The 14484-nt window shown below is 35.2% G+C and overlaps 1 protein-coding gene across 1 annotated transcript in view; it reads left to right on the top strand.

The window, feature by feature from the left end:
• The window catches only part of LOC134383249 (mitochondrial adenyl nucleotide antiporter SLC25A24), a 64456-nt gene that overhangs the window by 23272 nt on the left and 26700 nt on the right, over positions 1-14484 (top strand). Inside the window, exons 4-6 of the mRNA XM_063104139.1 lie at positions 8427-8538; positions 10298-10456; positions 12687-12839. Of these exons, the coding sequence (XP_062960209.1) occupies positions 8427-8538; positions 10298-10456; positions 12687-12839 (424 nt within the window). The remainder of the gene's footprint in view (positions 1-8426; positions 8539-10297; positions 10457-12686; positions 12840-14484) is intronic.

Genomic DNA, 14484 nt, shown 5'->3' with positions numbered 1-14484 from the left:
TCTTCTAAATGGATTTATTGTTGAATTTATCTCCTTTTATATCCGTACCAGAAACGTTTTTCTCCTGTCTGTTCAGCTTTTCTTTTATAAGCAGCTGCTCAATTGGAAATCTTGAAGTCTCAAGGCTGAGCACAGAGTTACTTTTGTTAGCACTGGATGAGAAAGGCATTCCCGAGGAAATGAAAAACTAAAATGTGAAAAGTAGCTAAACAGAATATTGACAGTGAGATATGGAGCATATAATACTCTACTTCTAAAGTCACCAATGCCAGGAAAGTGAGGATTTTCCCTGACTCTTAGGCCAGTAATCACATTCCTGTATTCCCTTTGATAGCTTTAGGAATGATGCAGATTCCAAGCCCAAGCTCTGGAATAGACCAAGATGTAATGGACAGCTCAAGCTGCCATAACAAAATACCACAGGCTGGGTGCCTTAAACAGCAGAAATGTATTTTCTCACAGTTCTGGAGGCTAGAAGTTTGAGATCAGAGTGGCAGCATGGTCAAGTTCCAGTAAAGGCTATTTCTGGCTTGCAGGTGGCCACCTTCTTGCTGTGTCCTCACATGGCAGAGAGAGATGCAGTGACAGAGATGGATCTCTTTCTCTTGCTGCTGCTTCTTATAAGGCCATAGTCCTATTGTATTAGGGCCCCACCTTATGAACTCATTTAACTTTAATTACCTCTTATAGGCTCTATCTCTAAATATAGCCACATTGGGGGTTAGGGAGTCAACATATGAATTTGGGGGGACACAATTCAGTCCATAACCAAGGGTAATACAGAGGGGTGGATATTTAAGAGTAGCTATACAATTGTGTGTGTGTGTATGTATACTTTTTTTAATGACAGCTTTACTGAGAAGTAATTCACATATCATAAAATTCACTCTTTTAGAGCGTACAATTCAGTGATTTTTAATATATTCACAGAGTTGTGCAACCATCACCACTATCTAGTTTTAGAACATTTTTATCACCCCTAAAAGTAACCTCATCCCTGTTAACAGTCATTTCTCACTCCTCCTTCTGCAAACCCCTGGCAACCACTGACCTATTTTCTGTCTCTATGAATTTGCCTATTCTGGACATTTCAAATAAATGGAATCATACAATATATGGTCTTTTGTGTCTGGCTTCTTTCATTTAGCATGATTTTTTTTAAATGCAAAATATTTTAACATTACTTGTACATATTTGAGGGGTGAAGTGCTTTTTTTCAGTACATAGCACGACACTGTCAAGGTTCATCCATGGTGCAGCATGTATCAGTACTTTATTCCTTTTTTAGGCCAATTAATATCCCATTTTGTGTATATAGCATATTTGTTTATTCATCAATAGATGGACATTTGGGTTATTATTCACATAAGGCTGCTGTGATCATTTATGGACACATTTATGATCATTTGTGTACACATCTTTGCAGTTCAGCTAGGAGAGCAATTACTGGGATATATGGTAACTCTATGTTCAACATTTTGAAGAACTGCCAAACTGTTTCCAAAGTGGCTTCACCGTTTTACAAGCCCAGCAGCAATGTGTGAGGTTTTCACTTTCTCCATATCCACACCAACACTTGTCACTGTCTTTTGATTTTAATCATTTGTTGGTTCTGTTGTTCTAGAGGGCCCTGACTAAAACATAGTGGGTATGGAGTGGTCTCTCACTGTGGTTTTGATTTTTATTTCCCTGATGGCTAATTTCCCTGATGGTTGTATGTTCTTTTGTACAGTTGGGCCATTATTACCATTGCTAGTGTTTATGCCTCTTCAGAAAAAAAGTACTAGAAACATTTTTAAAAGGCTGAATGTCATCGGATTTTTCAGTAGTGGACATCCTGGACCTTCCCTTGCGTGCTCAGTCATGAGTGTAACTCGTGTAACTCCAAATGTCAGCTTTTTTCCTACCATTTCATTGTCTCTTAGTGTCCCAAGTCCAAATTCATGAGAGGTACTGATTGGTACTCAGTACCAAAATTCTGAAAGGTCCTGATTGAAACAGCTGTGGCTAGGTCATCAGAGTATAAGAGAGGAGTCACTTGGTTGAAAATATACCCTCTTGTTACACTTTTCAGTAAAAGCTGTGGGTTGGAAGTAGTGAAATAAGCAGTCACTCCCAAACATGTGGACCACATATATTGTATTTATTTTCTGCTCCCAAGTAAAAATCCATTTTTCTTTTAGGCTTTCATCTCCATTTCATTTTCCCTCTTCTTTCTTATTTTTTCTTATCTCTGTTTCTCTTCCCACATTTATTGAAGACCTTTGCATCTGCCGAGCAGTCATTTTCTCTTCACCCTACCTCCTAGGAAACTTTTATGTTCCAGCAGATGACTCATCTTTTCCCTTAGCTTTAGTGCGGCTTGCCTCAACGCCTAACACTTTCAATTCCATTCTGCTTCAGGATTGGGTTATAACCTGACCCTTCCTCTTCCAGAGCTTACATGGTCTTGCTCCCTCTGCACTTGCTTTTTGATGTCAAGACCACTTGCCCCCTCATTTCCACCAATCTGTCAGTCTCTTCTTCATCGATATCTTCCATTGGATCCACTTGCTTTTCCCCAATCCTGAAGCATCCTGCCAATTGCCTTCTTGCCCTAACATTTGGGCCATTAAACATTTCTAAAGAAAAATTGAACTGTGCAGATTAGTACCCTTAAAACAAGCAATCTTTCTTCTCAGCTGGACCTTAGAACTGAAGCTCTGTTTATCTGTATTCCTGGTCACTTTTCTCTTCCATTCCCCACAGTGACTGTTCCAAATATTCACCATGTTATTCTTTCCTCCTGCTCTCTTCAGACTGACCATTATCTGTTTCCTCCAAGGAGAAGTCAAGCTGGTCAGGTGTGAAATCTGTTGACTATACTCTAGCCAAGTTTCTTTCAGTTCTTTCAATTAACTAAAGAGTTTTCCAACTTGAGACTTTTTACGTGCAATTCCCACTGCCTAAGGGACTAGACCCCTTCCCCATCCTTTATTAGCCTTTAGTTCTCACCTCAGAGCTGTGTCACCTTTCTAAATTAGCCCTTCTTCCGCCTTCACCCCAGTTATTCTTTATCTGTGCAACTTGTTTCTCTGCTTCATGGCTCCTACGGTTGTAACTATGGCATATTTGTATAGCTTAGTGGTTAGAAGTACAGTTTCTGGAGTTAGAATACCTGGGTTGAAATACTTAATTCCACTCTGTTACTAGCCCTGTGACCTAATCTAGGACAAAATACTTAGCCTCTCTCTGTCTATAAAATGGAGACAATAGTAAGTACCTAGACTTGTTTGAAGGATTAAATGAGTTAATATGTGAAGTGCTTAGAACAATGCCTAGCAAATGCTCAGTGAATATTAGCTACTACTTGCCATCATTTAATGCCTGTTTTTCTTGCTACACTGTAAGTTTTGAGGGCACCATGTGTATCTCCTAATTATTCTGTGCCTAGAACTTTGCAATACTGATCCCTTGGAAAATATTGAGGAATGTGTTGAGGAATGAGTAGAAGTTATCCTAGTGAAAGGGTGGGTGGAAGGGCATTCTAAGATAGAAGAAAGGGCATGTACAGCCAGGGAAGCATGTATGGGCAGTGGGTCCAGCAGTGTTTCTCGGGTTGCTCTCTAGACCATAGTGGTCCATCTCTTAGCTAGTGGTTTATGGGCAGTTTGAGTGATACAAAAGAAACAGCCATGAATCTAATCATAATGACCAATTTGTGGGATTTAAGAAAAAGAACAACTACAGTACTGGAGGATAATAATATGTAAGTCAGGAGGGGATAGTTTGTTTTAAACTGTTCTAAGATTCTTATTCAGAAGGGTGGGGTCAAAAATTACCTTTAGACTTCCTTATATGTACAAGGCAAAATTTTGAGGTAAACCACTAACAGCATAGGAATTGAATATAGAACTTCCAAACCAGGGAGGGAAGAAATGAAAAAAGAAAATAAGTAAACAAAGCATAAAATCAGACAATCCCACAAAGGGGAAAAAGGAGGAAAACATTCATAGAAAGAATGAGACAGATAGAAAGCAAAAGGTAAGATGGGAGAAATAAGTTCACTTACAACGAAACCCCACCAAAATATGCTCTGCGATATTTTTCCCATCTCTATTCTCCAATGGGGCAGCTAAATAAAGCTTTTATCTTTCACTAAGGTTTGGGGTGGGTGAAGAGTAAGTGAGAGGGTAATTGCCTTCCAGTGGGCACTTATGAATTTCAGTATTTTCATACTAGTACTTTTGTGATGGACTATACAACATTAATTGAAAAATATTATTAACCTCATAGTGATAGAAGCCATATTAAATTTTCATTTCCCTACTTACATTATGATGGACTTTTAATGTATATCAAAATAAAAATTAACATAAATTTTATTCAAAGATAGAAATTGTCAGATGAAAGAAAAAGTAAAAAAGGTTTTACCAAAAGAAAGCTGGTGTAGCTATATTAACATCAGACAAATAGATTATAAGGTAAAAAAGCATTAATGAAAATAGGGTCACCGCATTTTAAAATTGACCACAAAGATATAAAATTTTTAATGTGGTTAGTAGAATTCTGGGGATAAATTGACAAATCTGTAATAGTAGTGAGAGATTTTAACACATTTCTGTCTGTGTTTGATAGGTCAAGCAGAGAAAAAATTTAGTGAAGACAAAAAGATTTAAATAAATAACAAGCTTGATTTAATGGGCATATAAATGGAAACTTGCAAAAAAATTTTACAAAGTATATAATTTTTCTTAAGTGCATATGGAACATGTATAAAAATTGATTTCATAGTAGGCCATAAAGCCAGGCTCAGCACATTTTGAATAATTGGTGTCACAAAGACTACCTTCTCTGACCACAATTCACTTAATTAGATGTCAGTAACAGAAATAAGTTACAAAATGCCAATATTTTAAAAAATGATATGCACTTCTCAATAACTTATGGGTCAAAGAGGAAATCGTAAGTGAAAATTAAAGGATACTTTGACTTGAAAAACTTGAAAACATTAAAACATGTGGGATATTTCTAAGATGGTAGTTAGGGGGGATTTCATAGCCTTATAGCTTTTATTAGAAAATAATTAAGGCTGAAAATTAATGTGCTAAGTTAGGGGAGAGAAACCTGAATAATCTCAAAGAAGGTAGAAGAAAAAAGATAATGAAGACAGTAGTGCAACTACATAGCAAAGATACAGTAATAGGATTGTATGAGTTTGCTTCTGTTGCTTATAACAAAATACATGGAACTGGGTGATTTACAAAGAAAAATGAAATTTATTGCTTACAGTTTATTGCTTCCCAGGCTGGGAAGTCCAAAGTCTGTCTGGTGGTGGCAACAGCGACCCAGAGGTCTCACATTGCAAGATGGTGGAAACAGAGAGAGCAGAGAGAGAGAAAGACAGACTCTCCTCTTCTTTTAAAGCCCTCAGAACCACACCCCTGACCACCATGTTTAATCCATTCACTATGGCATGGTCCTACAATCTAATCACCTCTTCAAGGCTCCACCTTGCAATTACCATAATAGAATTTCCCACTCTCTTAACAGTCACAGTGGGGGCTAAGTTTCTATTACAAAAAACTTGGAGGACACAAGTCAAGCTTCAATGAGTTTTGGGGGGACATAACTCAATCCACTATAAGGATCAATAAAACCAAAAGTTGGCTGTTGGAAAAGATAAACCTTTGGAAAGATTGGTGAAGAAAAAAGAGAAGTGAGATGTAAATATGTTCTGTTTGATTGTAAACAGACCTATCAGAAAAATTTAAAAGATAATAAAATATTATGAATTCTTTTATACCAGTACATTTGAAAATAAAAATGTGCAATAGATGAATTTCTACAAAAATATAACTTACCAAAACTGTATGAAGAATATCCAGTAGCACCTAAATAATTAAAGAAGTCACATCAGTAATTAAAAATGTTCCCATAAAGAAAACTTTAGCCCCAGATAATACTTTCAAACTATCAAAGAACAGATCTATGAACATTTTCAGAGTGTAGAAGTACATACACTATCAAGTCCTTTCTATTTATAAGCATAATACCAAAAGCAGACAAGTAGTGAAAGAGGGAAATTACAGGCCAATATCAGTTATGACATAAATATAAAAATTTTAAAGACAATATTAGCAAACTGCATCAGTCATATGTGCAAAACAATATGCCACAATCAATACATTTATAAAAGCAACTTATAAAATTTTATTAGAAGACATAATTAAAGGAGATGGTACAGAAAAGGTGTACCTTCTCTCTAAATTGGTAATAGAGATGCAATGCCATTGAAAAAAACCTGCGTGGTTTTTTTGAGGAAGTTTTTAGGCTGTCTCAAATTTATATCAAAGAACAAAGGCCCAAGAATACCCAAAACATTCTTAAGGAACCATAAGGAGCCACGAACCTGCCCAATCAGTTATCAAGAGTTGTTATGAAGCTGTGATTAAGACAGTGGTATTGCTACAGAAACAGACAAGCTGACCTGTGGAACATAATAGAGGGCCCAGAAACAGACGCATCCATATTTTGAATTTGTCACATGAGAGAAGTGCTTTGCACATCACTGGGATAAGGAGAGACAGTGTGATAAATGGTGCTGGTGCACGCGGTTATCCTTGCCAACAAAAACGAAATTGGACACCTCCCTCACACCATATACAAACATCAGCCTTAGCATGAAAGTTAAGCTCTAACACTTTCAGGGGGGTAAAAGGAATGTCTTTATCTCAATGTAGGGAAGAATTAACAAAGAAACACAAAAAACAGTAGCCCAAAATGAAAAGATTGATAAATTCAGCTACATTAAAATTAAGAGCATCTATACTTGGAGACCATAAAGAAAGTAAAAAGACAAAGAGAAGTATTTGCCAACCTTTAACTCGATGATTTAGACTCAGCTATATAAAGATCTATTAATAAGAAAAAGACATAGAACCCATTAGAAAAATGTGCTAAAGTCATGAACAGGCATTTCACACAGGGGAGAGGTGGAGAGCAAATGAATATGGTAAGAGAGGCTCAACCTCATTAGTAATTTGAAGAGAAGTACATTAAACCCACAGTGAAACTCTCTTACCTAAGGAGTTTCTCAATATTAAGAGTTCTTTTGTTTTAAGCTACAGATTATGGATTCATTTATTCATTCAATAAATATTTGCCCTTTTCCAGGTACAGTTCTAGACACTTTGGTTATATCAGTGAACAAAATCAATAAAAATCCTTGCCTTGTAGAGGATGCTTGTGTGTGGGAAGTTTGGGGGTGGGGTCAGACCATAAACAATGCATTAAAATAGAAAATAGTGATAAAAATAGAGGTATAAATATTTCAATCTAAAATTATGTTATGAACGTAAGTAGTGACTAGGACTCTCATGCAGACATGGAATACCATTGTATTAATGGTATTAATACCTGTGTGCTGTGACAAGTGAAAGTTTAGTGCAATTTTACATATGCAGGTCAAAATGAAAATGGTACTAGAAAACACATAATAATATATATCTAAAAGTTGCATTTTATTTGACTGCTATCTGCAAGCATTATTTTCACACAAATTACACAAGAGGTCTTCAAAAAGTTCATGGAAGGATTCGTATTTTCTTATATTAGATTTTTCCACAAAACTTTTTGAAGTACCATTGTAGAATAAAATTTGGAGGAGACACCAAAACCTTTATTTTCAGAGACAGTCATTAATTCAACAAATAAATGAGCACCTTCTTTGGACCAGCCACTTTAAGAGCCGGGTAGACAGTGGTGAACACAGCAGTCAAAATCCTGGCACAATTCATAGTTGCTATTAGGAAAAAACAGTGTAAGTGGCATTATTGCCAAGAAGCTCGTAAAGTGAGAAAAACAATGTTGAATATTGACGATTACAGTATGTAAATTTTAAGGCTGAAAATGAGGTACCAGGATTTCTTAAGACTCAAAAGGCCCAGTCACCAAGAGTTTGATTTTTTACAATCACTGATAATTTTCTTAACTTGGAGAAAGTTCAAGAAGGAAATTGACAGCATATTTTGAGTATAATTTAAAATGACATTGAAATGTTACAACAGAACATGAATATCTTCCTGAATCAATGCAGGAAAAAAATAGATCACGAATCTATTTGTTACCACCTCCCAGCATTTTATTTTCCAATTTTTGTGTTTTATAGCTCATTGACTTAGAGTTTGACAGAGTGCTGAAAATAGTCTTTAGTGAGCTCTCTCTGTAATTTTTGGGACCATTTTTTATCTCGATAATTAAAACTATCTGACAGGAGCGTAAAATGCTTGCTGCCATTTCTAGCAACTTATAGTTGTCAGTGGGATTTTTTAATTTAATAAGAATATTAAGTTGGAAAAGAAACTGTCATTCTTTAAAATAGCCAATAATGTTTATTTTATTCATCAATTTTGGTTTGTTCTTTAATCATTTTTAAAAATTTTCAGCATTGACGCTGATGGGACAATGACAGTGGACTGGAATGAATGGAGAGACTACTTCTTATTTAATCCTGTTACAGACATTGAGGAAATTATCCGTTTCTGGAAACATTCTACTGTAAGTGTGCTTTATATTGATCTGGAGCTGTAAGCCATAGGTATAGTTATCACCCAAGAACAGAATGCCCAAGTCCCAGTAGTTTCTTAACTTGAAGAGTTCTGTTTATACTATTATGCATAGATTTATAGACTATCTTAAAAAACCCTAAGACTGCATAAAGACAGCCATTCTTAAAACTTGGGGAAGTACCATCTTGATAAATAAACTGCCCTGCTTTAATTGGTATTTGCATATTCTGCCACAGGGAAGTGTAAAAGTCATAGGCTTTTACATTTTATAGAAACATTCTATATTGCCTAAATAATCTCAACACTTCATGATTGCCAAGGATCTATTTTCTTGGCCATTGATGATAGGGCCAAAGGTCCCTTCTGAAACTTTTGCTTGTTTAGTCAGACTGCCTAGATATATCTCTGACATAAGACATTTATAATAATCATTAAAGGTTCCAAAATCTTTTTGGCTCATCTGCTCAGCATTTTACACCAGTTTATATTTCACAAAACTTTCAAATTTTGATTGTTTCATTAATATTGTGCTAGAATATACTGGTGTAAATGAAGTTCTATTTTTGTGCCATATGCTCCTGAAACCATTGAGAACTCTCTGAAGGATTTTTTTTTCTTTCCCTATACTTATTCATAAATTCTATACTTATTCATAAATTTTAGTAAATTTAATATGCACTAAATGAAGCCTAAAGTTCACATCGCCACTAGGAACAATGCCTAAGCTTGCATGCAGCATTATAAAATTATTGATGTTTAATGCCTTTTCAACTATGAATATAAGATAATACTATATTTGTAGTTCAGTTGCCTAGATAAATTTATACTTAAAGTATTACTTACATGATTCTTATTATCTTTGGAGATAGTTGATAACAGTTGAGGTTACAATCATGTCCATTTTACTGATAGTAAAATGAAAGAAGAGAGGGTTACTGCCACAGCATAGCTCCTTACCTTTGCACTCTTGCCTATAAAATCTTTTATGCCAAAATCATGTAGATAATAAAGTTGTAAAACTATTATAGAACTTTGTTTCTTTCAAAGTATGTTTGTAATCTATAGTAATGTTTAGAATAGATTGGAGGGGTGATCATTTCAAACAATACCTCCCCGTTAGCTAAATTATATATAGAACTTATTGCATGTTTTAAATAACAAGTCAGATTTATAAAAATATTTACAGACAGTCAATATAGGAAATGAGTTTAGGGGTATTTACATACATAGTTTTAATTTAATTTTTATTTACGTATTTAAAGCATATATCATGGTATAAAGTACAATGTGGATACAATTTTGAGATAAAGGGAGTACCTTTGAATAATTGACTAATTTCTTAAAAGGTGTTATCACCAATGGGATGTGGTTTTCTAGCATTATGAAAAGTAGCTGTAGCTAAAAAGGATTCACTATACCTGATAAATGCAGCTGTTTTATTCTACTTAGACCAAGAGGAGAAAAGTTACTCCAAATCTATTTAAAAAGTTAGTTGTAATTGTTGTTTTTGTAAATTACTGTTAATTTTCTTTTCTTGTGAATAGATACTGCACTTTGCTTAGTGTGACTAGACTATTTGCAATCATCCGTATGCTCAAAGTGGTTCAGTATAAATTCTGAAGAGAATAGTTGACCTTAACTGTAAAATAACACATAATTCTTCTCTAAAACAAAAGAAAACAAAAAACCTTCTGAGATTACCTATTTTTATGTGAAAGATCATGGGGATCACTTTTGCGTTTTAACAGGGAATTGACATAGGGGATAGTTTAACCATTCCAGATGAATTCACGGAAGATGAAAAAAAGTCCGGGCAGTGGTGGAGGCAGCTTTTGGCAGGAGGTATTGCTGGTGCCGTCTCTAGAACAAGCACTGCCCCTTTGGATCGCCTGAAGATCATGATGCAGGTGAGCTTTGTGATCTTACGTCTAAGTTTGTGCTAAATATTCTAAAAGGATGAGAAATGTGGTGCTTCTTTGAAAAAGTTTTAAAGTTTCTCAGTTTTTCATACCTCCAAAAAACATTTTATTGCTATTAACCCTAAATTTAGTCCATGTAAGTATTGCAGTGTTCAACCAAACCTTGAATTGTTGGTACTTGTATGTAATGAGCTTTTAATCTTTGGTGTTCTACAACTATTAAAATGTTTAATTTTAAAAACTCTGGCCATTATTGTAAGGTTCTCCTTAATTATTTGTATTTTCCTTCTATTTTATGTACTTTATCAAAAGTGGGGTATTTCTGAAATCTAGAAGCTTGGAACAAGAATGTAATTTTTAAAATTATTCTAAAGGTAAGGTTAACAGAAAAAGACCTAGATTTATAGACTGACTCTGCCATTTACTAGTAGTGTAGCCTTGGGCTGGCCAGAGTAGAAAGAAGGAAAGGAAAATAATTAATACTTATTTGTTGCTCATTATGGTAACCCATTTAATCCTCACAGTAGCCCAGTGAAGTAGGTATTTGTCCTCACTTTATCCATGGGGGACCTGAGGCTCAGAGAATTAAGTAACTTTTCCTTTACAACAAATTAGACGAGGAGTGGAGTATCTTTGCCTCCAAAGCTCCTGGTTCTCACTCTGAGGTCTCATTTTCCTTCATTCTGGAATGGGAATAAGAGTATCTGAAAGGGTGGTTGTAAGAATTAAGTGATATAAGGTAAGTGAAAATGCCTGATATACTGAATAACCTACTGGAACACAGTAGTTGCTTAAAAAGTATTTTTAAAAGTTGTGTTTCTTATACCTATGGCCAACACTTTTTATATTTGTCTTTAGATTTCTGTATGGAAAGATTTCTGACAATATTTTAAGTTAGCATCCTTTCAGAATGTGCCCCAAACCAAAAGTTTATTTAGGGACAAAGATAGTGCTTTAAAGAAAAAGGAAAGGGAACTGGTACATGTGTTTTTCTTTAGGAACAATAGTAAACTGACTTGGAGAGAGCTTGAATAAGCATTCATCTTTTTCTGTGTCATATTTTATCGTGAAGCTTATTTATTCAAAATAAAATAGATTTCTCTACATTTTAGTTCCTGCAAATTAGGGGAGTTCATAAAGTCACTTTCAGGTTTGATACTTCATGAGATGGACCCACAGAACTATTGAAAGCTGTTACACTCATGGTTATGGTTTATTATGGGGAAAAGATACAGATTAAAATCAGTCAAGTCTAGAAGTGAGCTAAATCCGGGGAAATATCACATGCAGAGCTTCTGTTGTCCTCTCCCTGTGGAGTCTTGTTACTTTCCTGGCGCTGATGTGTAACAATATGAACAGAGTGTTGCAAACCAACCAGGGAACCTGAGCCTTTGGTGTCCAGACTCTTATTTGGGCTCAGTTACATACTGGCCACATAGCTGACCTTCAGTCTTCAATCCCTTTCATCTTGCTTTGTTTTGTTAGTGGTAGTCACTCATTTTGTGTAAGATGAAAGAATCAGAAGAATAGCTGATTTCTTTATTTTTTGTTTATTAGATTTAATTAGTGTGTGTATATATATAATATATATATATGCAATCATAAAGTCTAGCGTATTTAAGTGACTACCACATCTGTAGTATAAGCCAAGTAATTCAGTACTCACTGGGTTAGACAGTTGGTACATGTCATAATTTATTGTCTAGAAAGTCCCGAGATATGCCGTAGGAGGTACAATTTTTATTTTTGGTTTTAGGCTGTGTGCATTCCAGTGTCTACGGCTCTGATATGCACAATGCCCAAATCATTTTAAGACCCGTTTATAGTTGATGTATGTACGACTTCTTGTGGGGAGGTATACTCCTTTATTATTTCTCTTAAACTGAACTTGTTTATGTTTCAAAGGGGGTTCCAAAGCCTAATACATAATTTGATTCAGCTTATCTTATGACTGTTGTTCATAGTAATTTTAATTTTGATCACGTCCTCTCTGTCTGATTTCCCACAGTGAGGATATCAGTTAGTTTTAGATTCAGAAACAGGACTCTAAAATGGCTGTAATACTCCCTCCTATCATAATATATTTTCTCAACCTTCTATATTTTATTTTCAAATACATCTTGTTGCACTATAAACAGTATTGAAATAGATTGTGTGGTTACTTTAGAAATAGTAACAATAATATGTCACCTGTATTTTGTATCACTTTTATTTTTAGGTTCATGGTTCAAAATCAGACAAAATGAACATATTTGGTGGCTTTCGGCAGATGGTGAAAGAAGGAGGCATCCGTTCCCTTTGGAGAGGAAATGGTACAAATGTCATTAAAATTGCTCCTGAGACAGCTGTTAAGTTCTGGGCATATGAACAGGTAATTGTTATCAACTGTGGAATTTACTAACAAAGAAGAGTTAGTAAACTGATTCAATAAAGATTAGCATATAGTGCTTCTGGGATTCTTGTTTTAATACATAATAATTTTTCACATATTCTTCATGAGGACTTTCCCTTATAGGTGATGAGATTAGATAAACTCAGATTCTTCATGACTAAATTCTGGGATTCTCAATTTCATAGTATTGTTTATAAGGAAAGACTTTTGTGTTCTTTTCTAAGTAGGTTTTTAAGGAAGGGTAGAATTTTAGCTTATTCATTTTGAATTCTGAATAGAAGCAGCACACTAATATAGATTTTATAAAAGTATCCCAATCGAACGGTCTGGAAGGAAAACTTTAAAGTTGAAGTCCTTTGTGTAATTTGACATTGTTATAAAATTGAGTTGAATTTAGAGTGAAAGCTCCATGAAAGCAGGGGCTCGGCTTCTTCTGTATGCACTCCAGTACCTAGGCAGAGCCCAGCATGTGATAAGTGCTAAGTGTTTGTTGAATGAGTAAATTAAGGAATGAACAAATGTATTTACCTCTGAATCAACTTCTCTGTAGACTTTTGTTGACTTAGATTGTTTAGCATATTGTTTCAGCCTAAGCTGATATTAACAGAAAATACAGTAGTAAGTTTTAGAGTTTGATTTCCCTTTACAGTCTTTAGCAGAACTACCTAGTTAAGCAATCACAAAAATTTTTTTTTCAATTATTCCATCATTGTTTACCATGGACTATAAGGGCCTTGAAATTTAACTTCGCTCCATATTTTTGTATTATTTCAAATAGATTTTACAGTATTCTGGAGAGTGTTTTGTTCTTGAGCAACAGAATACTCTTGAGAAGATTACAAAGTTTAGTGGTGTTTTGTTTCTAGCTTAAGAAATAGAGAAGTAAAGAAAAAATTGAAGAAAATCTAGCCTCCAGGACTTCTGTTAAAACCCATCTTTGAGAAGGAAAGTTTCCTTATGTGAATGCTTGAAGATTTAAATCATGACTTTTAAGGGCTAGTGTTTTTGATAGAAAAGCCAAAGGCTAAAATAAATAAATATTCAAAAATATTGCCGTTGTTTCAATATAGGAAGTTTGGTATTTTTCAAGGTCCATAGTTATTGCAGGCAAATGTGTGCGTTATACTTCATGCTGCTTGTCAAATTCTTACCTTGGAAACTGCCAACAGGTGTCTTCTGCTTTCATCCAGCTAGGCTCCTTTCTACGCCCTCTTTCCAGTATTCTAATTTCTGTATGCTAACTTTTTCTTAGACATCAAGAGAACGCTCTCTACACAGTGTGGCTTAGCATTCTCATGGTCTTGGGGGTCTCTGATGCCTCTTTGTTTCCTCCCCTCCTGCTGAAGGTCCATTCATCCCTGAGGGTCTCTTAAGAGCCTTCCTTTGAGAAGCGGTTCCTAAGCATCCCAACCAAAACCAGTGCCTCCCCTGCCCAGCCTCCTTAGAGTGCTGAATTGCAGAATAGCCAATTTTCCATTGGATGATGGAAAACCTGTTGTTTTCCCAGTGGGTTCTAAACTACTTAAGGGTAAATACTATGCAACATATATTCTCAAATTTCCCAGAGTACTTAGCTAGCTCACCTCTAGGTTCAGGTAGGTTCTGTTCATTGAATAACAAGTAG

Source organism: Cynocephalus volans, chromosome 8 (genome assembly GCF_027409185.1).
Source record: "Cynocephalus volans isolate mCynVol1 chromosome 8, mCynVol1.pri, whole genome shotgun sequence".
NCBI classification, from domain to species: Eukaryota; Metazoa; Chordata; class Mammalia; order Dermoptera; family Cynocephalidae; genus Cynocephalus; species Cynocephalus volans.
Note: the sequence above shows the minus strand (reverse complement) of the source record. Positions and strands in the feature narration are given on the sequence as shown.